The sequence below is a fragment of the Peromyscus leucopus genome, chromosome 16_21 (assembly GCF_004664715.2).
Source record: "Peromyscus leucopus breed LL Stock chromosome 16_21, UCI_PerLeu_2.1, whole genome shotgun sequence".
Lineage (NCBI taxonomy): Eukaryota > Metazoa > Chordata > Mammalia > Rodentia > Cricetidae > Peromyscus > Peromyscus leucopus.
In genome coordinates, this window is record NC_051084.1 from 64,526,819 (window position 1) to 64,551,636 (window position 24,818).

The 24,818-nt window shown below is 36.4% G+C and overlaps 1 protein-coding gene across 3 annotated transcripts in view; it reads right to left on the reverse strand.

Moving 5' to 3' along the window:
* LOC114705391 (cysteine-rich secretory protein 1-like) overlaps positions 1 to 23,635 on the reverse strand; it is a 29,329-nt gene extending 5,694 nt beyond the window's left edge. The window contains exons 1-6 of one of the 3 annotated variants that reach the window (XM_037199994.1): positions 23,617 to 23,635; positions 12,027 to 12,100; positions 5,022 to 5,138; positions 3,816 to 3,903; positions 3,209 to 3,354; positions 1,579 to 1,673 (exon numbers count right to left, since the gene is read on the reverse strand). In XM_037199994.1, the coding sequence (XP_037055889.1) occupies positions 1,579 to 1,673; positions 3,209 to 3,354; positions 3,816 to 3,903; positions 5,022 to 5,138; positions 12,027 to 12,098 (518 nt within the window). In that variant the 5' untranslated portion in view covers positions 12,099 to 12,100; positions 23,617 to 23,635. Of the gene's footprint in view, positions 1 to 1,578; positions 1,674 to 3,208; positions 3,355 to 3,815; positions 3,904 to 5,021; positions 5,139 to 12,026; positions 12,101 to 15,072; positions 15,155 to 21,731; positions 21,768 to 23,616 lie in introns of those variants that run through there. The other 2 variants (XM_037199993.1, XM_028887275.2) reach the window with 2 other exon arrangements.
* Between the last annotated feature and the right edge of the window lie 1,183 nt (positions 23,636 to 24,818).

A 24,818-nucleotide genomic window follows, 5' to 3' on the forward strand; every position in this document is an offset into this window, starting at 1 on the left:
ACTGGATAACATATCAGGAATCTCCTCCATGAAGAAAATAGATCCTTTCTCAACACCCATAGATTACCCATAGCTCCTTATCCAGGTCAATATAACCTTTTTTTATCAACCTTGGTTGCTTCCCTGAACTCAAAGATAAAACCCTATTTTTAAAAACATCATCAACTTCAGATACAGGAGTTGGAGGAATAGAGCTGGAATTGACCTGGAAGCCTCCTTCCTACAGATTAGCTCTCATAGTATTAGAAGATGCTATGTAAGCAGCCAAGGGAGAAAATAACCATTAGTTTTATCTTTCTGCAAAACCATAACAATAACTAGCCTGCTTGCTATTTTTCCAAGCTTAATTTTTGTTGCTTTATTTATGCATGTGAACACCCACACACCCACAAAGGCCAGAACAGGTCCTTAGTCCTAAAGTCAAAAACAGTTATGACCTACTTGACGTGGTTGTTAGGAATTAAAATTGGATTCTCTGCAAAAACAGCAAAAATTCTTAACCACTGAGTCGGCTTTACAGCCCTATGTTCCTACCTTATACCTGTAAGAATTTATTACGCCTTAAATTTCAAAGGCTCTTTGAGAGGTCCTTAATATATTTCAAATAGTTAAAAAAAGATATAATCTTCATTCTTTTCTCCTCAGAATTTACTAAAAAATTCTGAAAAACCCATTCCCTAGACCTTGATTTTAAAGCCAGAAACTCACTTTCATTCTATGCTGTGTTTGAGCTCTTAACAAAATTCCCATGAAAAATGAACATATATTCATAATCTGTCTATTAATTAATTTTTCTTAATACTTTAATTACATCTGCATCTATGTTTGTCCATGTTAGGCTTTGTGCATGTGCAATAACAAAGCTGAGATCATGAATTTGAGAGGAAGTGTGGAATAGGAAGATTTGGAAAAGGAGAGAGAAGTGTAGAAATGATGGAAATACAGTACTCCTATATGACATTTGCAAAACATAAAAAAATTAATTTTTTTAATTTTTGAGACAGAGGTTCTCTGTGTTAGCCTGGCTAGCCTTGAACTCACAGAGATGAACCTGCCTTTGCCTCCTTAGTGCTGGGATTAAAGGCGTGAACCACTACTGGGCCTCAAAAATTAATTTTAATAAAGAGATACAAGAACTTAAACAATCGGGGTAGGATCAATTAGTTAGAAGCCCCATAATCACTAACCTGTGTCACTCACTCATGTTTACTCCTGGTCTACTATTAAAAGTTTGCTTTGTAGCCTACAAGCATAGCATGAACTGACAATAAGAATTTACAATCCTTATACTTGGGTCCTCATGAGGTCACCATTAGTCCAGAAAACAGCAATGGAGGAGGGAAGAGAAATCATTTTTAAAGATTAGGAAAATGCTTCTGAGTGTGATTCATGGAACTAATGAGATGGACATTTCAAAGATTTAGTTAAATAAGTTTCATCTCTAGGGAATATTTAGAAGTTTTTATTTTTCTCTCCATGTGTAAAATATATCTTTAATTTGTTTTTATACTATGATAATTTTAAAATGTCAAATTGCATTTGACATTGTTGAAAATGGACTTGGAAGTGGATACTTACGGAGGACAATAGTGACAAACATACAAGAATTTCAATGATTGGTCAGGGCACTCAGCAACTCCACAGGCAACTTGGAAAGATGTATTCCAAACAACCTATACACCCAGAGACAAAGACAAGGCACAGGTCAGAGAGGAAAATCATGCAGAAAAACAAATACAAAATTTTAAACACTGCTGGTATACTTTGTTTCTATATTCCTTATTTAAGTGATTGCATCAAACTACAAATGTGAGAAGCTCCCGAAGGGGCTGCTCTTGTTCAACTAGTCCAGCAGAACTTTCAGGAAGCACCCAGTGGAGTTTATAGAGGCTGAGAGTGGCTTCAGCCCCATCTCAGAGAAGCTTTCTTCTTCTTTGTCATCTTTGACAGTTTCCATGATGATGAGAATGCAGAAAGCTGGGCTGAGGCCAAGGAGCTTTGTGTCCAAATGAAAGGCATCAAAGAATCTATGGACACCAGGAGGACCCTGGTGTGATGTATAACTTTTTGACACTGCTTCCAACCCCACTGGCATGTGACCATAAACAGCTAGATATCAGGATATCAGGTCAATTCCTGGTCAGACATCAAATTGATCAAGATGTTGCTGGTTACTACTCTGAAGTGCTTTTGCAAAAACAAGTGTCCTGTGTCAATAGAGCCCTGGCCTTGGAAGATGAACCAGAACTTCCTCTCAGTGTCACAGAAGAGACTATTCCGTTTGATACTAAGCTGTGATCATGAGTATCTTCCTTTCTGGGTGGCCAGGGATCATGAGTGGCTACAAGCCTTTCTGGTTCAGCCTGATGGAAGGCTGACACTCAGCATAATTTTTAGAAGTTTTATGTGGCAGGTGATTCTGTGTAGAGCTGTGGTCTTAGATTTCCTGGTTCCCTCTTGAAACTGTGTTTCAGCTCAAGTCTCTCAGCCTGCAGGATCTGATCAGGCCAAGGAACTGGAGTTGCCCTATGCCTATACCGCAAGAGGAGCTTCTCTCCACCTAGTCAAGCAGGATTCCCCTATTACCTTCCTCCTAGGTTTAGAAGGCCCTCTTGGATGGAGAAAAGAATAGAGCCACAATCTTATAATTCTTCCTAAAAGAGTCATTATATTTGATAGGAAAGGGCCCGAGGCCTGGGCCTTTTGATCCATCAGGAAGGTAGCTGTCAGGGTTTCTGGTTTAAAAAAAAAAAGTCCAGGAGATACCTTTTCCCTTTTCACTCAGGAGTCATACAGATGTACAGTGCTGTTAAAGTCTGTAGAGGTGACTTAGAATATAGGCCATTACCCTTGTTTGGAGACTCAAGTCAAAAAATTATGGTTAGGAAAAAAAATCAAGTATGTTCCCTTATGAAGATTAGAAAAGTCATTGGAAGATGGCAGCTCAAATAGCCAATGATTGTCAAGAAAAATACACAACCAACCACTCAAGATCTTTCCCAAGGGTATATGATTGGTGTGCACTCTCCCTGACATTTGGAGACTGTGATAGGAAGACAGGAAGTTCAAAGCCAGTATGAGCTACATATTGAGCCCTTGTCTCAAAAAGAAAATAAAACTCTCTGCACTGAAATTCTTCTTCAAAATTGGTCAAGTAATTTAAAATATTTCTTTGCCTAGCACTTATAGATACAGTACTTTTTCTTACCTGAGTATAATGTCCAACTACTGCATCAGTTGTATTTGGACCTGAACCAAAACTGAAATCATTGACTTCATCATACCAGCTTTGGATTGCATGAGACCATGATGCTGGATAACTTGACATGAAGATATTCTCACCACATCTTATCTCTAGGGAAAAAGACAGACCACTCACAAAGAGAGTAAAAAAGAAAAGAGAAGAACACACTCACACACAGACATGCATGTGTGATCTCTCAGAATCCCTGCTTTTTAAAATAAAAAAAAAGATTCTAATTTCAGATTTCCTTTATAAGGCCTTAATTAGTAATTATTTTCATCCAGACATCAGTTTCTAATCTTCAAAGCAGAGAAAGAGATGATCCACACCTTGCTTCAATTGTAAACTAGTTGCAAAGCACAAAGTTGGCATCAGGAAAGATGGTTGGTGTAAAATATAAACCATCCAATAAACACAAACTGGAGACTTTCAGAGTCATCTCTGCCCCAGAGATATTTAACTTTTAAAAGAAGCAATATCAGAATAGGTATTTATTTACAACACTTGTTAGCACAATGTGAGAAAATGGGCTTTCCTCCATTCATATGTAAGTTACAATGAGTTTACATACTGGTGGTCCTGGCTTCTGGAGGACTGTGTTCATAAGTGCACTGGCTTGCCCATCTCTGTGCATTCACTCGGGCATCATCGCTCCATTGCTAAAGCGGAAAAGGAAAGAAGATAGCCATGGTATAACTCAAACCTCAGAGTCACATGATCTTTGCAGACAGGCTGATATCATTGCAAATTTTCTGTAGGTGTCATCTGATTTTCATCACAATCAATATATAATATAGTATGTGTCTAAATTTTTATGTTAGCATATATATTATCAACGTTCATGGTAGCATTTACAAATAAGTTTTTTTACATATTTCCCCCCCCATCTTCCTGATCCTGCCCATCCTCCCATCCATACCCTCTCATGTACAGCCTCCATTTGATGTCACACATGTTCTCTTTCCTTCCACTTACCATGCCTTCTAGAATCCCTTCCCAACCCCCAACATTGATCTTCTTAGTAGTTTCATAACCTATGTCCAAAGATACTCCCTCTTATCTATGGCCTTTTCTGTACCAAATAAATACAAGTAGTATGTCTTCCCAAGGCCACAAAAAAATACTAGAACCTTTAATGGTCTAATGACTTATTGAAATCACAACAGGAATCATTAAAAAGTGAGTAATTGCTGTAGAGAGAGTATCACTAACAATGACGAAGTACTAAGACTATTTTTACAGCTGTAAGAAGTTGCCTCATAAACCCCAGCTTCATTTTTCCCTCATTAAATGAATTTAAGAGACACAAGGATTTTGCTTCTAGATCCAGACAGTAGACTATTTACATGAAGGGTCATTGGACCTTAAAGGAGAAATGTTCTGACCCTAGATTAGGAGAGAGAAGAGTGAGCCAAAATGACATAGTAGCATTTCACTGGAGACCAGAGTCAAAAGATTTGATTTTATTTCAGTCATTATAATTGATTTAGCTCCATAATACCAATGAGTCACTGTTATAAAAGAAATTTAATAAATTCTCCTCTGATCATAGCACAGCTAAAGCCATAGAGGTAGAGAACCAACTCTGATCTCTATGTGCATGCCATAGTATATGGACACACACTAACACACATGCACACAAACAAAACAATGAATATTTTTTAAAGGCAAGCCAGAATAGAGGCAGACCCTTTTAAAGCACACAGCAGAAGCCAGATGCTATCCTCAGGCTCCAAACACAGCTCTCCAAATGCACTGTCCTGTTGTGAGCCCTCACCATCTTTAGTAAGTCACTACCAGGTGGAGAAGCCATTCTTCTCAGTTGGTTGTGCTTGTTTACAATCTCTTCTTGGACTGACTCTCTAGTGGTTGACAAATTCTCAAGATTTTCATTCTAGAGGGAAATAAAATTAAAAGTCATGTTAGTGTATGTTAAGGTTGCATTAAAAGGTGAATGAGTTGTCTAAGGTGAATGAAAGTCATTTTTAAAGTACTAGGCCGATGTTAGTCATCAACTCTTGACAATAAACGAAAAGAAAATCTATGACTTTTCATTAGAAACACTTTAAGTAGAAATTTAGAGAACAGAATGAATTCATGACATGTCAAAGTAAAAACTCTTCTAAGGCTATAAATGTTAATTTTATTTAAGAAGGATCTGTAATGATGGCCATGCACAGTAGAGAACTTTAAGTCATTCACACTCAGGATGTAGCAAGGAAGTGTTAAGGATGAAGACACTTATTAGGTAATAGCCCTCTGACCAAGAGTTTGGAAGCTTGTGAGATAATGTGTAGGCCCAGAGCCAATACATGTATGTATTAGAGCATTTTATATGTAACAAGTCTTTGTGATCACTCCTAAGACAGCTTTATCTAATAAAATATCCAAGTCAATTTGGAGACAATGGGTTCTTGAAAATACTTGAGCACTACTGACTTTACATTTCACTGGACAGCAATAAGCCTGCTAAGTTAACTCAGATGCTGATATTCAAATTTACCTTTTTCATTTGTGCAGGACAGGTGGATGGAGTGATATTATGTGAGTTGGCAGAGATATAAGAGCCACTTGCTGATATAAACATACTCCAAAATGTGCTGTTTTATAGTGTAGAGCAAGATATTAAAGCATAACTATTCATGGACTGACTCTCACATACATTTTATCTTAGAAGTGGGAGCAGACTTCCTGCAGTATTACTTCACTCAAGTCTCTGCAGATATTGCACCCATGGATCTAATCACACTGCATTGCCAGTGGCTGCGACATGTCCATGTCTCTCTAATGTTTTAAGATCTGAAGGCCCTAATGAAAGCCTTTTGCTTGAAAATAGGGTGTAGCCATCATAATATCCAGCAAAATAGACTTCAAACTAAAAATCAATCAAAAGAGATCAAGAAGGGCATTACATACTCATCACAGGAAAGATTCACCAAGATGAAGTTTCAATTCTGAACATTTATGCCCCAAACACAAGGGCACCCACATATGTAAAAGAAACATTATTAAAGCTTAAACCACATATAAAACCCCACACATTAATAGTGGGAGACTTCAACACCCCACTTTCACCACTGGACAGATCTCCCAAAATGAAACTTAACAAAGAAATAAAGGACTTAACTGATGTTATGACTCAAATGGACTTAATCAATATCTACAGAACATTCCATCCTAACAAAAAAGAATATACCTTCTTCTCAGCACCCCATGGAACCTTCTCTAAAATTGACCACATACTTGGCCACAGCGCAAATCTCAGCAGATACAAAACAATTGGAATAACCTCCTGTGTTCTATCAGACCACCATGGTTTAAAGTTAGATTTCAACAACAACAAAAACTACAGAAAACCTACAATCTCATGGAAACTGAATAATGCTCAGCTGAATCAAAAATGGGTTAAGGAAGAAATAAACAAAGAAATTAAAGACTTCCTAGAGATCAACGAAAATGAAGACAGCACATAACCAAACTTATGGGAAACAATGAAAGCAGTGCTAAGAGGGAAATTCAGAGCACTAAATGCCCACATAAAGAAGTTAGAGAAATATCACACTAGTGACTTAACAGCACACCTGAAAGCTCTAGAACAAGAAGAAGCAAAGTCTCCCAGGAAGAATAGATGCCAGGAAATCATCAAATTGAGAGCTGAAATCAATAAAATAGAAACAAAGAGAACAATACAAAATATTAATGAAACAAAGAGTTGGTTCTTTGAGAAAATAAACAAGATAGACAAGCCCTTATCCAAACTAACCAAAAGACAGAGAGAGACCACCCATATTAACAAAATCAGAAATGAAAAGGGGACATAACAACAGACAATGAGGAGATCCAGAGAATCATCAGGTCATACTTCAAAAACCTCTACTCCACAAAACTGGAAAATATAAAAGAAATGGATAATTTTCTGGATACATACCACATACCAAAGTTAAATCAAGACCAGATAAACTATTTAAATAGTCCAATAACCCCTAAGGAAATAGAGTCAGTCATTAAAAGTCTCCCAAACAAAAAAGGCCAGGACCAGATGGTTTCAGCATAGAATTCTACCAGATCTTCAAAGAAGAGTTAATACCAATACCCTTTAAATTGTTCCACACAATAGAAACAGAAGGGACATTACCAAACTCCTTTTATGAGGCTACAATTACCCTGATTCCTAAACCAAACAAGGATACAAGAAAGAAAGAAAGCTACAGACCAATCTCCCTCATGAACATTGATGCAAAAATACTCAATAAAATACTGGCAAACAGACTCCAAGAACACATCAAAACAATTATCCACCATGATCAAGTAGGCTTCATCCCAGGGATGCAAGGGTGGTTCAACATACAAAAGTCCATCAATGTATTACACCATATAAACAAACTCAAAGAAAAAAAACCACATGATCATCTCACTAGATGCAGAAAAGGCATTTCACAAAATCCAATACCCCTTCATGATAAAGGTATTGGAGCGATCACCAAGACAGGAAACATACATAAACATAATAAAGGCAATCTACAGCAAGCCAACAGCCAATATCAAATTAAATGGCGAGAAACTCAAAGCAATTCCACTAAAATCAGGAACGAGGCAAGGCTGTCCACTCTCCCCATACTTATTCAATATAGTACTTAAAGTTCTAGCCAGAGCAATAAGACAACATAAGGAGATTAAGGGGAAACAAACTGGAAAGGAAGAAAGAAGTCAAGCTTTCCCTATTTGCAGATGACATGATAGTATACTTGAGTGACCCCAAAGATTCCACCCAGGAACTCATACAGCTTATAAACACCTTCAGCAACATAGCAGGATACAAGAAGAACTCAAAAAAGTCAGTAGCCCTCCTATATACAATTGACAAACAGGCTGAGAAGGAAATCAGAGATACATCACCCTTTACAATAGCCACAAATGATACAAAATACGTTGGGGTAACACTAACCAAGCAAGTGAAGGACCTATATGACAAGAACTTTAAGTCCCTGAAAAAAGAAATTGAAGAAAATGTCAGAAAATGGAAAGATCTCCCATGCTCATGGATAGGCAGGATTAACATATTAAAAATGGCCATCTTACCAAAAGCAATCTACAGATTCAATGCAATCCCCATCAAAATATCAACACAATTCTTCACAGACCTGGAAAGAATAATACTCAACTTCATATGGAAAAACAAAAAACCCAGGATAGCCAAAAGAATCCTGTACAATAAAACAACCTCTGGAGGTATTAGGATCCCTGACCTCAAGCTCTACTATAGAGCTACACTAATAAAAACAGCTTGGTACTGGCATAAAAACTGACATGTGGACCAATGGAATCAAACTGAAGACCCTGACATTAATCCGCACACCTATGAACATATAATTTTTGACAAAGAAGCCAAAAGTGTACAATGGAAAAAAGAAAGCATCTTCAACAAATGATGCTGGCATAACTGGATGTCAACGTGTAGAAGGCTGCAAATAGATCCGTATCTCTTACCGTGCACAAAACTTAAGTCCAAGTGGATCAAGGACCTCAACATAAATCCAGCTACTCTGAACCTGCTAGAAGAGAAAGTAGGAAGTAGTCTTGAACACATTGGCATAGGAGATCACTTCCTAAATATAACACCAGTAGCTCAGACACTGAGAGAAACAATCAATCAATGGGACCTCTTGAAACTGAGAAGCTTTTGTAGAGCAAAGGATACGGTCAACAAGGCAAAGCGACAGCCTACAGAATGGGAAAAGGTCTTCGCCAACCCCACATCTGACAGAAGACTGATATCCAGAATATATAAAGAACTCAAGAAATTAGACATCAAAATGCCCAACAGTCCAATTAAGAAATGGGCTTTAGAACTAAACAGAGAATTCTCAACAGAGGAAACTCAAATGGCTGAAAGACATTTAAGGAATTGCTCAACATCCCTAATCATCAGGGAAATGCAAATCAAAATGACTCTGAGATACCATCTTACACCTGTTAGAATGGCTAAGATCAAAAACACTGAAGACAGCTTATTTTGGAGAGGATGTGAAGCTAGGGGAACTCTCCTCCATTGCTGGTGGGAATGCAAGCTTGTACAACCACTTTTGGAAATCAATATGGTGCTTTCTTAGAAAACTGGGAATCAATCTCCCCCAAGATCCAGCTATACCACTCTTAGGCATACACCCAAGGAATGCTCAATCATATCACAAAGGCACTTGCTCAGCTATGTTCATATCAGCATTGTTTGTAATAGCCAGAACCTGGAAACAACCTCGATGCCCTTCAACTGAAGAATGGATAAATAAAATGTGGTACATATACACAATGGAATACTACTCAGCAGAGAAAAAACAATGACATCATGACGTTTGCAGGCAAATGGATGGGATCAAGAAAAAAATCATCCTGAGTGAGGTAACCCATACTCAGAAAGACAAACATGGTATGTACTCACTCATAGGAGGATACTAGATGTAAAACAAAGATGACTAGACTGCTACTCACAACTCCGGGGAGGCTACCTAGAGAGCAGGACCATGGGAAAGACTCAGGGATTGCCCAATGGTAGAGAAATGGATGAGATCTACATAACAACCTGGATGTGAGTGGGGGTAATGAAGGGCAAGGGTCGAGGGAAAGAGAGCTTGGGGGAGCGGGAGATTCCAGCTGGATCAAGAACTGAGGGGAAGAACAAGGAGTAAGAGAGCATGGTAAATGGAGACCACATGAGAATTGGAAGAAGCAGGGTGCTGGAGAGGTCCACAGAAATCCACAAAGATACCTCCACAATAGACTACTGGCAATGCCCAAGAAACAGCCTGAAATGACCTACTCTGGTGATAGGATGGCCAAACACCCTAATTGTCGTGCTAGAAACCTCATCCAATGACTGAGGGAACCAGATGCAGAGATCCATGGCCAGGTCCCAGGTGGAGCTCCAGGAGTCCAATTTGCGAGAAAGAGGAAGGTTTGTATGAGCGAGAATTGTTGAGACAAAGATTGGAAAAAGCACAGGGACAAATAGCCAAAACATAGAAACACATGAACTATGAACAAATGGCTGAGGAGCCCCCAACTGGATCAGGCCCTCTGGATAAGTGAGACAGTTGATTAGCTTGATCTGTTTGGGAGGCATCCAGGCAGTGGGACCTGGACCTATCCTCAGTGCATGTGCTGGCTGTTTGGAACCTGGGACTTATACAGGGACATTTGGCTCAGCCTGGGAGGAGGGGACTGGACCTGCCTTGACTGAATCTACCAAGTTGAACTCAATCCTCAGGGGAGTCTTTGCCATAGAGGAGATGGGAATGGGGGGTGGGTTGGGGGAAGGCGGGGGGGGGGGGTGTGGGGGGGTGGAGAAAAAGGGAATCTGTGGCTGATATGTAAAATTATATTAAATTATAAAATAAAATTAAAAAAATAAAAAATGGAAAAAAAAGAAAATCCTGACATTTTATTTTAATGTAAAGTAACAATATTCCCAGATGTTTATTTATTAAGGGAAGGACATCATTTTCTAAAATATTTTTAAAATTAACTGTATATGTTTGAGTTCAAGTACAAGTTTCTGTAGGTGAGTGCAGTACCAGTAGAAGCCTTAAGAGAGTATCAGATTCCCTGAAGTGTGAGTTACATGTGGATGTAAGCCTCCTGAGGTGGATGCTGGAAACCAAAGGGTCCTCTTCAAGAGAAGTAAATGTTCTTATCCACCAAGCCATCTCTCCAACACCTCACCCCCAGATGTTTCATTTTAACCTGAAAACTCGATCTAAAGATGTTTTATTTCTAAATACAAAATGTGTGGCTTCTGTGAAAGCCATTATTATTTTCTGCTTGTTATTCTACCTTCCATGATATCTAAAAATTCCACAAAATAATAAATATGCTTATATTTTCTTAACAGGCAATTGTACAGATTTAAAGAAAAACACTAGAAACACTGAAATGTGAAAATAAAATGTTAAAGGTTTTGTTTTGGATAGAAATGTGACCTAATAATTACAGCACCACAAAGTAAAACCAAGAGAAAAACAATAAGTGACACCGAGAGATGAATCAGTTCTCCATGGTAGCTATCAAAGAAGCCTTCATTCATAGAACCTGGCTTGAATATCTCTGCTGTTTGAAGATTGAAAACTTATAAAGAATATCAATAGTCCAAACAGAGAAGGGAGTGGGAAGGAATAAAGGGAAGGAGAATAGATGGTTCAAAGGTGCCATAAAATAAAATCTTTTTAGGAAAGAAACTGAGAATTCAAACAACTTGAAAGAACACCTAGATAATAGTCTCCAGATTACTAATTTGATTATGGTAACAAAAGACATATAAATTATATTCCAAAACAGGTTTATCCAGTTATTGGCACTCCTTACTCTTGAGGAATTCTAGTAGTCTTCAATGCAAAGGCTAAAGAAAAGTATGAGGGCTACAGCAACACCCAATGCTTACAACTTTAGTAGCTTTCTAACTAAGGGGAGAGAATCTTTGCAAGTAATACACACTCCATCATTAAAGATGACTGAGCCTCATCTGGGATTGTCTAAGCATAAGACCATATTATAAATAACAAATATTTGGCTCATGTGCAGACTTATTGTTTGCATAACAGATGTACTTAACAACTCTGGTGTGTGTGTGTGTGTGTGTGTGTGTGTGTGTGTGTATGTGTGTGTGTTGCTGAGAATCAAAGTGACTTACTCCACACTCTGGCCTTTTATAGTATTGAAGAGTGATCTGATGGCTTCCTAGCCTTAATAGTTGCCTAAATTGTTCTGATAAGAAACTAAACCTTACCCATACCTCATAGTCATCTTGAAGAAGGGATGGGGGTAACACAGCAGCCAGGAACAACAACAATGGAAATAATGACATGTCTATAAACAAAGAAGAGAAAAAATCAACATTTAAATATTTAGTCCTTGAGTTCTGAGTAATGCAGAAGGTATGGCAGAAGTAAGAGATACATGTCCCAGATTTACTAGCACTGTAACAAGGAGGACACAGTATTTATATCATCAAAATGATAATAAAATCAACTCAAGAAGCCTGATGCCAGCTGGTGCAATAAGGAATAAATCAAAATGCCTAAATGAAGCTCCTGGAACCATGCACCTATGTGGATGATTAGTGTCTCCTCCCCCATCCCACTCTAATACATGGAGGTCCTCTCTTCAGAGTCTAGAATTTTAGGAATTCTTCCTTTATCCTTTCAAGAGTAGGAAAAGCACCCAGCAATTACCATGGCAGGGCACTACTATGACATGATTAAACCTTGTTTGATATTTCAAGCTCTGCCTACTCTATTATAGGATGTTTGTTTGTTATTCATTCATTAAAAGGTTTTCTTTTCTTTTTGAGGCAAGATTTCACTATGTAGCCCAGTCTAGCTTCAAACTTAGAACTTTGCCTCCTAGTCTCAAGTGCTGAGACATATCTGTACATTACCATACACAACTCTGTCATATTTTTAAATCAAAGTCCTTAACTTGGCTCATGTATTCAGTGTACTAACACATTTATTCTCAAAGTCTGGTCCATAATACCAAGACTGAATCTTGAAAATCTTAAACTTTCATCATCATATTTTACATATAATGATAAATGTATGATAAATTAATGTCATGTTCAACAATAGGGAAACCATTTAAGTAATTTGGAACACATTTGTTTATTAAGGGTATTAGGTAAAACACACATGTGTACACACACACACACACACACACACACACACACACTTGAATGTGTGCTGGTATGCATGTCTATATATATGTGTATGTGTGGAGACCTGAGGCAGACATTAGGTGTCCACAATTGATCCCTACCTTATAAGTTGAGACAGGATCTGTGAGGGAGCCCCGAGCTCACCATTTCAGTTAGTCTGTCTGCACAGCTTGCTCTAGGTATTCTCTGTCTCTACCTTCTGCCTGCACTGAATTTATTAGCATGCAGCCACACCCACCTGGCTTTTACATGGGTTCTGGTGATTTAAAGGCTGGCTTCCACGCTTGTACAGCAAGTGCATTTTCTACTGAGACATACTGCTAGCATCTACTGCTTGTTTTTAATGATTTCTCCTAACCAGTAAGAAAGGTTTTTCTTATTCTATAATAAATAAAGGCCTATATACATGGATGCAATGCATAAATAGGTAATTCTAATAAAATTTTCCAAGCAGCCTTTGTCCAATTTAAGCACAAAATAGCATAGACTATGTTTGGTGTCACTTGTTATGTGGCTCCCTTTGAGCTTCATTTAAAACTCATAAAAACCTTCTAGTGGGTTACTGTGACTCAATATCTTGCTTTACACATGAGCAAAATCAGTGTTAAAGATTTAATACTGACACATCATAAGAATTTTGAGGATCACAACTGAAATCTAAGCACTGGCTCTGTGGTGTCAAAGCATTCAGTTCCAAGAGCCAGACATTGTGGTGCTTTAGAGGATTATGTAGACAAGGAAATATGTCGATCAAACCCCAGCAGAGGTGCCTGAGGTGAGTGCATTACTGAAAGAATCACATGATAACTAGTCACATTCTCCTGAGTATATACTGCAATATTTTCTAAATTCCAATATCATATTAAATCATCACTCAGTTTGCTTTGTCATGTTTCTCTGAGCTATGAATCAGTCAGCACAGAACATAAATTCTACAGAACAGCTAGAAGTCATTATGGACACAATCTGGACAAATATCCTGTAAGAACAACAGCCTTGTCAATTCCTGAAAAGCATTCTTTTTTTTCCATTTTCCAAGAATAAATACCCCTGCTTCCTTGAATTTGCAAAGATGTGGCACTGGACTTCTGAGCTGGGCCTGATCTACAATACTTGAAATTTCTACACACACTTATGCAAATTAACCCTGCCTTTTGTAAAATGAGCTATCTCACCTTTAGGATTGAGATTTACCACAAAGCAGTCTATTATTAAATAGCTCTCAGGATTGACATTTATTGTAACTTTACTGCTTTTGATCCATCATCACAAGTTAAGCCAGATTGGCAGACACTGTAGGTTCAGATGTCAAAGAGAGTACATCACTTCAGCACATGAAGAAAAGCATCAATAAATATCCTTTGAATTACAATCTTCTCCAAAGTCATATAATTCCCTTTTAATTGATATTAAGTAGTATCATAATATCCTAATATTCTCCAGAATCATTACTTGTCTACCTGAAACACAAATATCTATGAGGGAAACTTCTTTGTCATATAAAATACACACACAATTTATATATATAAAGAACTTACAAACTACCTCAGTATATTCACCTATAATCAGAACCTACAAGCTACCCTAGTATATTCACCTATGATCAGAATAATGAAATGTTTGCTTTCTGTGTGTTTTGAGTGTATTTTATGGACCAGATATATATTCTGATGATCACCAATAAAATATTTATTTCAAGTTCAAATCTATAATGTTGAGTTGGAGAATTTAAAATCATTAACAAGGCTACCTTCTCATCCACAGTCTAATATTTGCATTAGTGCACAGAAAAATTCCTGCAACTCATAATTGCAGTTCTAGTAAAGATATATCTAATATAACTACAATGAAAAGTCATAGAAATTATTTCTGATTTTAGAATAAAGAAATTCATTCCCACATCTCTGTAAAAAAAAAAGCATTTCCAGGTTAAAAATAAGCTACTTAAATCATGTATAGTAAGCTTTACAAGACTAAATAAAAACAATTTTACTCAACAAAATCATCAATACAGATCTAACAACAGTCCAAATGTGCAAACATTAACTATAACCTTTTGCTGCTGCTGAGTTATAAATTCACTGGCATCAGGAGATTCATCTTAAAATAAAACAGTGCTACTTACGGCTGGTGTCTGAGCTGAATGAGGTGTTTGTTCTGCTGGAAGAAAGGTGGTGACAGACAAGAGTCGGACTGTCTATATGTACTCTACCTATTTCCTGTTCTGGCACAGTCTGGTTATGCAAGCACATCTTGGTTAACAAGGTATGACACAGGATCTGTCATGGCAGATTTTATAGCTTGTCATCTAACTGAAATTTTGACATCATATGGTGACTCTGTATATGGCTATCAAAAACAAATTATTAGAGAATTTTACTAGCTCGAGTGCTCATCTAGTGTTATAATGAGTATATATATATATATATATATATATATTAGATATAAAGTAGATGCTTTGAAAATTCTTAACCAACTCATTTTCATCTTATCAGAGCTGTATTTCTTTCTTTTAAGGGGGCTGCAGAGGCGACTCAGTGGTTAAGAGCAACTTAATACTCTTATAGATAATAATAGGTTTCTTCCACCCATGTTATTTGTCTCACTACTGCTTGTAACTCCAGCTCCAGGGACTTGACACCTTCTAGTCTCCCTGAACACTTTATTCACATGCATATACCTCTACACCGAAACAAATACATACATATATATGCATAATTTTAAAAAATAATTCTTTTGAGAATAAGTGTTAGATTATATTTTTATGACCTCTAGAGAGTTCAAGATGTCTTCACAGATATCCAAAGCATCCATAACTAATTATTGGACCATAGTGCTTTAGAAAATAATTGTGTCCTTTACCTTTGTAAATTCAATGTGATAGTGCCTTACAGAGTATGTTGGAAAAGAACCCCAGAGTTCTCTGGTATTTTTAAGGTCCCTGGTATTAGTTTTTATTTTCTGGTTGAGTGAAGTTGAACACAATATTGAGCAACATATCAGATTGCTATCATTTGAGTGTGAAGATCCACACAATATTTTGTGATTTCTAAGCTTGTTTCGACAACATAAAAATGAAGCAGGATAGACTAACAACAACAAGTTTCCTAGGCAATGATGTTAAAAAATCTTTTTTGATAAATAAGCAAGAATAAACTATGCAATCACAAGTAGTACATACATAGCACTGAAAGGCATTTCTAGAGGCTCATGTTGTCGTATACATTATAATAAGTCATGCATAATTCAATAATCTCTTCTAATTTTCTTACTTATCTTTAAGTTCACTGATTTATGTGAAAAAGATATACCAGAGAAGAGAATCTACTCAACACATGTTTGAATTGTATTTAATAATAGGCTTACCTAATAGACACATTTATAAGACAATCTTTAAGCTCAGGGTGGACTTGACCATAAGAAATTAAAGGCTCACAGGTTGCTTAACTGTCTTTCATCACCTCCTCATGTGTATTTTTTAAATATACAAGTAAGAGCCAGGTGGTAATTGTGCACCCCTTTAATCCAAGCACTCAGGAGGCAGAGTTAGGTGAATCTCTGTGAGTTTGAGGCCAGCCAGGTCAACAGAGTGAGTTCTAGGACAGCGAGAGCTACACAAAGAGAAACCCTGTCTCCAAAAAACAAATAAATAAATAAAAATAGATATACAAATGAAATATAAGCTCTAAATAAGTAAATAACATTCCTGAATCACATTACCTTCAGATATGCTGTCTCTGTCTCCAGCTTTCTATGAAAGAATGTGTCAAGAGCATGATCAGAACAGTCTCCATTCTCACCCTGATGGCTGCTTAATGTTGTGCAAATTGTCATAAGCTTGAGATTTCAGTTCTCATGAACACTGGTGAAAGTTTTATATTGATGTTCTCTTTGAAATATATGTGAGAAAATAATGCTTAGTTTACTTGCGATAAGATGATATAGAGTACATATCATCCATTGCCATGTAGCTTATATTTTCAAGGCCTTTTTTTCTGTGATGAATGTTTCTTTTCTTTTTCCATGAATAAAAGCACTCCAAACATCCATGAATAACGTGAGAATGACTTTACTTTACTAACCAATATGGAATAACTGATTTCATGAGAAATTCCCACAAAAAGTGAATGAAAATAACTTGAAAGGCAAACATCTTCTGGCCTATGATTCCTGCTTTACAAAATTTTGTAAATTTAATACTTTATGATCATTAAATATGCTGTTATTTAAGGATGCTGTGGTTCATGAAATAACACACATGATTTTAAGCATCAAATTGACATTAGTTTTTTTTTTAATTTGGATGTTTCTTGTCAATTTTGTTTCCTCATTTTTCACTATTTTTGTGACCTTTTCTTCACTGACATATATTATAGCCAATGTTAATTTTTCATAACACATGAGAATATACAGCTTACAGCTTACTGTTTAGTTGGAAAGTTAAATAGGTAAACTGATTCTTTGTCTACACTATATGTATTTGGATTAGTGTCATAATAAAACTTGTAACTGAGTACATGTGATTGTTGAGGAATCATAATTCAGCAAAAAGCTATAATGAAGGGAATGAATCTATACATGGAATGTCAAAAATCTAGAGAACAATATGCATTTAGGTGAAGTCTAGTTTACTCCAATCAAATGGTTAATGTTCTAGACAACCCCTTAAAAATGTCTTCTAGATTTACAGGTCTATGGGATAATGTACGATAACTCAATTCATGTGTGCAATGTGAGATGATAAAATCAAAGTAGTCAGCAATTTTTTCTTTATGATTATGACTTCATGCTTTCAACATGTAGTTTGTATCTCCTAGTTATTTTAATATCTATAGCAAGACATCATGGTGATCCCTTTGTATGCCATAAGATATCAGAGCTTATTATTTTTGTCTGTGTTTTAGGTCATGCTCTCTAAACTTCTACACTACACCATTGCTTTTCACAGTTGTTCCAAATTCAAATTGATTTTCTCTTAATCAAAGTATTATACATTTCATAAATATATTTAAACAGAAATTCTGTAGAATTACAATAAATATCTGGTATTTTGAGACATAATTACAAAAAAAAACAACTTCTCTACTAAAAAAAAAAAATAGATAAATGACAGGAATTATTTCCCAATTCTGTTACTCAGCAGCTAATAAGTGTCCAGCAGGGAAATCTAACATGTATAATCTGAGAATGATAGTATTTTTCTTAATATATAAATATTCAGTGGACTTCCTTCCACAGTTTCACCACACTCCTAATTTCACTCATTAAGACTCACTGAGTTACAGTGAGCCAAAGAAATTTCATGTATTGGCTTAAATATATAATCTAAATGATGAAGAAATAATTTTCATATTTACAGTTTTTTAATCCATGAAATTATACTCATTAACCAGACTGAGAAATAAGTCCTTTCTCTTGGTGGTTGATAACTGATTCAAGATACAAGATAGGCTTAAGTGCCTATACCACTAAATCATCTTCTATTATTCCCCCCCCCATTTGCAGATCTGGAGAGAAAACCACAGTATAAATGATATTTCTTTTTCTGTATTTTTTAGTAAATGGATGATGGCTTTTAACTATATCATGAAAAAAAGACCCATAGTTTTGTGTATTTTGTAACTTGTTTGTTAATCTTTGACCTTAACTTTTATGGCCTTAAGCTCTCTTTTGTGTTAGTTAAAACTGTCAGGAAGAATGTTAAGGTCACTGGAGAAAACAAATGCTACTTTCAGGACAGATAAGCTCCAAAGAGCTGGCTTTTTAATAAACCTTGTAATTATAGCTCATATATTCATTTATAAATACATAACTGAATGAGTAAATCATGCCATATTGATTTTTTTCTCATCTATGATGAGAAAAGACATTTTAAGTCACTATAAATATCAGTGTGTAAATATATCTTCCCAGGATTATGAGACTTCCTTGGAAGGTGGCACTTGTGACCCAAGGAAATCTCTTGATCAGGGCCAGAAGTCAACCCTGCTGGCCAACACATACAACAGTTGAGGACACAGTCTTCTCAGAGTCCTTCTTCCCACTGTTCTGTGTAATCCCTTTCAGATACACAAATAGAATCTAATATACTATGACATTAGCAGTGTTACAAAAAAATATATCCCGAAGGTATTATTGAATTTTTAAGACATTTATCTTATACATGACTCACCCATTATCATATCCAAAGCTGAGCACAAACATGTTTTCAGTAATGCATATTGAATTATTGAATATTTAAATGAAGATGAAATGAGAAAAGAGGAGGGAGAAGCAGGCCAGTTTAGAAGAACAAGGAGGGAGGAGGAACAAATAACATGAAGAATGTTTAAAAAAAACTCTAATGAATCAAGTTATTTCATATTTTTCTGAAATTACATATAATACATATAAGCATATATATATATAGGCAGACATACACACACACACACACATATATATATATATATATATATATATATATATATATATATATATTCCCTCTAAGAGCCACAGACTATTTATCAAAAACTCTAGTACCTGGCATTAGAAAGTTCTGTTGAATTATTGGTTAGGGGAGTTCATGTTACTCCCAAAACAATATAGGCTTTTTGCTGTTGACCTTCGTTGCAGCCTAGAAGTTAAAGGAAAGTCCCTGTTTCTGAAGACACCACATACTTCAGGTGCAGGGCTCTGTCTCACTGGCTCTCATCTGAAAGTTTCCTTCTAGAAGTTGCTATGCAAGGTGACAGTGGAGAATAGCAATCCATAGTCCTAATCAGCTGTTATGCCTATGAACCACAATAATGACAAGCATGGTAAGACATCCTCAAAGGTTCAATAGTGGCACTATTAATGTAGGCTGTAACTAACAACATCTAATTGTAAGTAAAGACCTCTCAATAAGAGGTAAATTATGTTTGGTACTAGAAACCTAGTCAACTACCCAGGGCTAGTTAGGTCATGGGTCTTAGAGGAGAATTTACCATCACTTTACTAGACCAGTATAATTCCTGCTTTGAAAAAGCACCAACTGTACAAATTGTTCAGAATTGCTGTGATATAAATAAGGCTTATCCTTGTCCTGCTGGGGACCAGCTCCAGCAAAGATCAGGACTTGAGAAATGTAGATGTAGCAGGTGATATAAAGTCGTATAACAGCTTGAATTTTTTCTGAGCCTCTAGGATTATTTTATTTGATATTGTGCTCAGGAGGCAGCGTATAAAGAGAATATATGTATATCTCTCTCTTCCCAGGGCCACGGAGTTTATTTTTTTTATCCTACAACAATGATTACATCAGTCTATATTTGCATTTCAAAAATATTGAATACATGACTATTTTCCCAATGTGAACTAAAACATCCTTAAAAAGTCATAATCATAAAATTCAATGATTACAGTTCCTGGAGCAAGCAGAGTTTAACTGAGCAGTCAGGAGAAGCCTTTAATGTTTTCTCATGGTCACTGTTGCCAGACAATTAGAATGTTAAAGCCTAATTCTTAACTTATAATAAGCAAAACAAAAATTCTTATCAAATTATACTATAATCTATTTTAAACTTATATATATATATATATATACTAATTTATATACCTACATAATTTCTGCAACATTCCTGTCTTTCTTATTTTTATAATTTTCAAATGATTAACTCATAATGTGAAATCATATCCTTTTTTCTTGATTCTTAGTTTTCAACTTTTCATTTTATATCTATAAAAGCATTATCTTCACTACAAAATAGGCAGAAAATGTTGCCAAACTCATTCATGGATTTTTTTTTTTGTACTTTCTCTATCTTGATTTTCATCTCTATTTCTGTGGTCTAGTTAGAACATCCTGTTCAGCCATCTCATCATTATTACTACTTTCAAATGTATAGGTTTTATATTCCTTTTTTCAATAAATTTATTCATCTTATTTCCTTCCCCAGACCATCAACATTTTGAGGGCAAAAGGGAACAAGTCAGTGAATCCTAAAACCACTGTACAAATGATTTTATTTTTTTGAGTAATAAATCTAAAGGAGGAAGTGGGGCTGTATCCACTCAACCAGAAACTGGACTTTGTCACGCAGTTTCCTTAGCAAAACAACAGTCCTACAGTCTCTTTTGCTAAGTTATGAGAACTGGAACTTTGTCACGCAGTTTCTTTAGCCAAACAACAACCATACAGTCTATTTAGCTAAATGATGAGATGTGCCTCCACTGCCCAACACACTGGGAACTGGTATGTGTAACTGTCGGAGTTAAATAAGAACAAGGCTTTTCTTGTGGGAACAACTTCTGTTTGACTCAACACTGGATCATTAACTGCCAGTGCAGCCACAAAGTAAACTTTTGGTTGCTCTTTCTATGTAATCTCACTTCCACATCTATAGGCTTTCCACAGTAAGATGACAGCAGACCTCAGGATATGACTTCTCTGCTTCTCCAACAACAGTCCAAAATAAATCTCTTTTTCTTTGTAACTTGCAGTTCTCCAGTTTATTGTTATCTTAGCAACACCAGTGGACTAAGACAAAAGTACATTATAGAGGTACCAAAAGCCATTACTGCAGTTTACTGAGCTATGAATAACAACCTCATCCCAGTGTATAGTTTGTTATCCTAACTTCATGAGGAGAACAAAGAAGAAGGAGGCAAAGGAGAGAAATGGAAGTATATCTATATCTATCTATCTATCATCGATCTATGTAGCAGGATTCTTAAAAGTTCTTATTAATAAAATCAAACCCGAGACAAGTTATTGGGGTCCATGCTGGTAGATCAGAGAGACAGAACAAGCCACAACTATCTCACCTCGCCGGATTCTCAGCTGGTCTTGTCTCCTCAGACTGGAGGCCTCTGAGTCCTCATCCGGAATGGGTCTCAGCTGAATTACTGCTCAAAAGCCTGAAGCTTAACCAGCCAAAATTTTAACCAGCCAAATGCTTAACCAGCCAAATGCTTAATCAGCCAAAAAAACTTCTAGTTTCTGGTCCTCACGCCTTATATACCTTTCTGCTTTCTACCACCACTCTCTGGGATTAAAGGTTGGCTTTCTGGAATTAAAGGCGTGTCACCATGCTTGGCTGTTTCCAATGTGGCCTTGAACTCACAGAGATCCAGAGGGATTTCTATCTCTGGAATGCTAGGATTAAAGGTGTGAGTGCCACCATTTTCTAACCTTTGCATCTAGTGGCTGTCTGTTCTCTGACCCCAGATAAATTTATTAGAGTACACAATATTTTGGGGAACACAATACCACCACATTTCCTCTCTTTTTGTCTAAAATTAAAAAAGCTTATAACTAATACAAAAAAAACTATCCAATAAGTATATACAATATATACAGCCAAAAATTACATTAATGATGTCTAGTCCATTAACATTTGACAGATTCAGATAAAAACTCCATTATATATATTAACAATGTCCAGTCCAGTAACATCTGATAAACTCAAACCAAAAAATTTTCATTACTTATCTTATTTAAAACAAGTAGTTCCTTTTTAAAAGTAGATTCTATAATTTCCCTTTTTATCTTATCATATCCATATTCTCTCTTTTTTCTTTTCATAATACATTCAGTAGTCTACCTTTTGTCATTTTTATATCTTCCCCTTTTTCTTCAGTGTAGATAAATGATCTACCTATTTATCCTATTATTTATCTTCTTTCTCAGAGTAGATTCAATGATCTATCTCATATCTTATTCTCTTTTTCTTTTTGCTTTCTAGGGGTGAAGATATCTTTAGAGAATCTTGAAAAGAAAATTTTGGGGTTAATTGTCAAGTCCTGTATCATTTGTCCAGTCTCTGCATAATAGGAAAGTTCAGGGCTTGTTTCAAGTCCTTGTTTGAGTAGTCTGTCAGGCTGGATCATCTCAACTAGTCCTCTCGAAATCGTTCTGACCAGTTTGTAGTCCAAAGTCGATTTTTTCCATGGTGTTAATCAGCTTAATGGCTTTATCATAGTCCATGTGGAATCATCATTGTAGGATCCTGTCATATTTTTGAAGATTTCAAAGTCACTGTTAGGCGTGGTCATGGTTTCCCGCAGACTTTTTTTTTTTTTTTTTTTTTTTTTTGCCTCCTCTGTGGTTTGGAGCAATCATAGTCTGATAAATGTCTGTCTCTCGGAACCATGAACATTCTTCCCTAGAACAGAAAATCTTCACAACAATTTCTCCCCACCATTTGTCTTGCCAAACTTTTCCAAACTGACCTTTGCCGATGCTTTCTTGTAACACGATGGTCCTGGCAATTCTTCTCTGAACCAGCAGCAGTAAACCCTTCGTCCCAGGTAGCAGCATCACTGCAGTTGCCAACATGATGAGAAGGAGCTGGCAACGTGGAGCAGTAGCCACTGCTTCCATGGTCCCACCACTGTTTGTGGCTCAGTCCAGGCCAAAGCTTCTCCCAAGCCTCCTAGGCCGGCTCAAACTCGGGATCCTACTGCCTCTGTCTCCTTCAGCAAATCCTACCAGCGTGTGCCACCAAAACCGGCTGAGTGTAACTTGGGCCTGAGCTGGGGCTCACAAGGCCACAGGCAAACAGCTTTTTCATGAATTCGTAACACGAACGTTGGGCGCCAGATGTAGCAGGATTCTTAAAAGTTCTTATTAATAAAATCAAACCCGAGACGAGTTATTGGGGTCCATGCTTGTAGATCAGAGAGACAGAACAAGCCACAACTATCTCACCTCGCCGGATCCTCAGCTGGTCTTGTCTCCTCAAACTGGAGGCCTCTGAGTCCTCATCCGGAATGGGTCTCAGCTGAATTACTGCTCAAAAGCCTGAAGCTTAACCAGCCAAAATTTTAACCAGCCAAATGCTTAACCAGCCAAATGCTTAACCAGCCAAAAAACTTCTAGTTTCTGGTCCTCACGCCTTATATACCTTTCTGCTTTCTACCACCACTCTCTGGGATTAAAGGTTGGCTTTCTGGAATTAAAGGCGTGTCACCATGCTTGGCTGTTTCCAATGTGGCCTTGAACTCACAGAGATCCAGAGGGATTTCTATCTCTGGAATGCTAGGATTAAAGGTGTGAGTACCACCATTTTCTAGCCTTTGTATCTAGTGGCTGTCTGTTCTCTGACCCCAGATAAATTTATTAGAGTACACAATATTTTGGGGAACACAATATCACCACAGATCTATCTATATCTGCCTCTACATATATGTATGTGTATATATATATATATATATATAATATACATATACACATATACATCCAACCCACAGCACTAACCTAAAATTATGAATGATGTGAGAAAGATGTCTCCAACGTGCTGAAGAGATCTAACATGTGTAAAAGCTCTTATATGCCTAAATAGTATGTTATGTGCTCTTTTCATATAAAAAAGATTTAAATGACACTATCTGTGTAAATAGAACATACACGCATATGAAAAGTTGAAGATGAGTGCGATTGACAAGTAAATAGATTTGGAGCCTTAATAAAATTAATTAATAAAACTTCTATTTTGTACGTTAGCATCCCTGGGAAAGGTGTGTATTTCTATTAGAAATGCTACCTTTGTCAATCTTCTTAGTAAGTATACTTATGAAAGAAGCTATTTTCTTGGGTCAGGTAACTTTTGTTACATATTCCTTAAATGATGGGTTAATCAGGATGAAAGAAACATGCTGCTGCATACATAATCAATGTAACTTTATCTTAACTTAATAGTATATGTTTAGGCTTATTCTCATGAGTTAATAATTTTATTTCACATACATATGTAATGTCCTTACTCAATAAGTTATTCATAGACATTTAAAATTTCTTTGGTGTGATTTTTTAGAGTAATCTATTCTTTCTTAAATATAGAAATTTGATACATATAATTCTTGATTTTTAGAATAAAGTTTTAAAAGTTGGGTATTGAATTAATGCTAGAA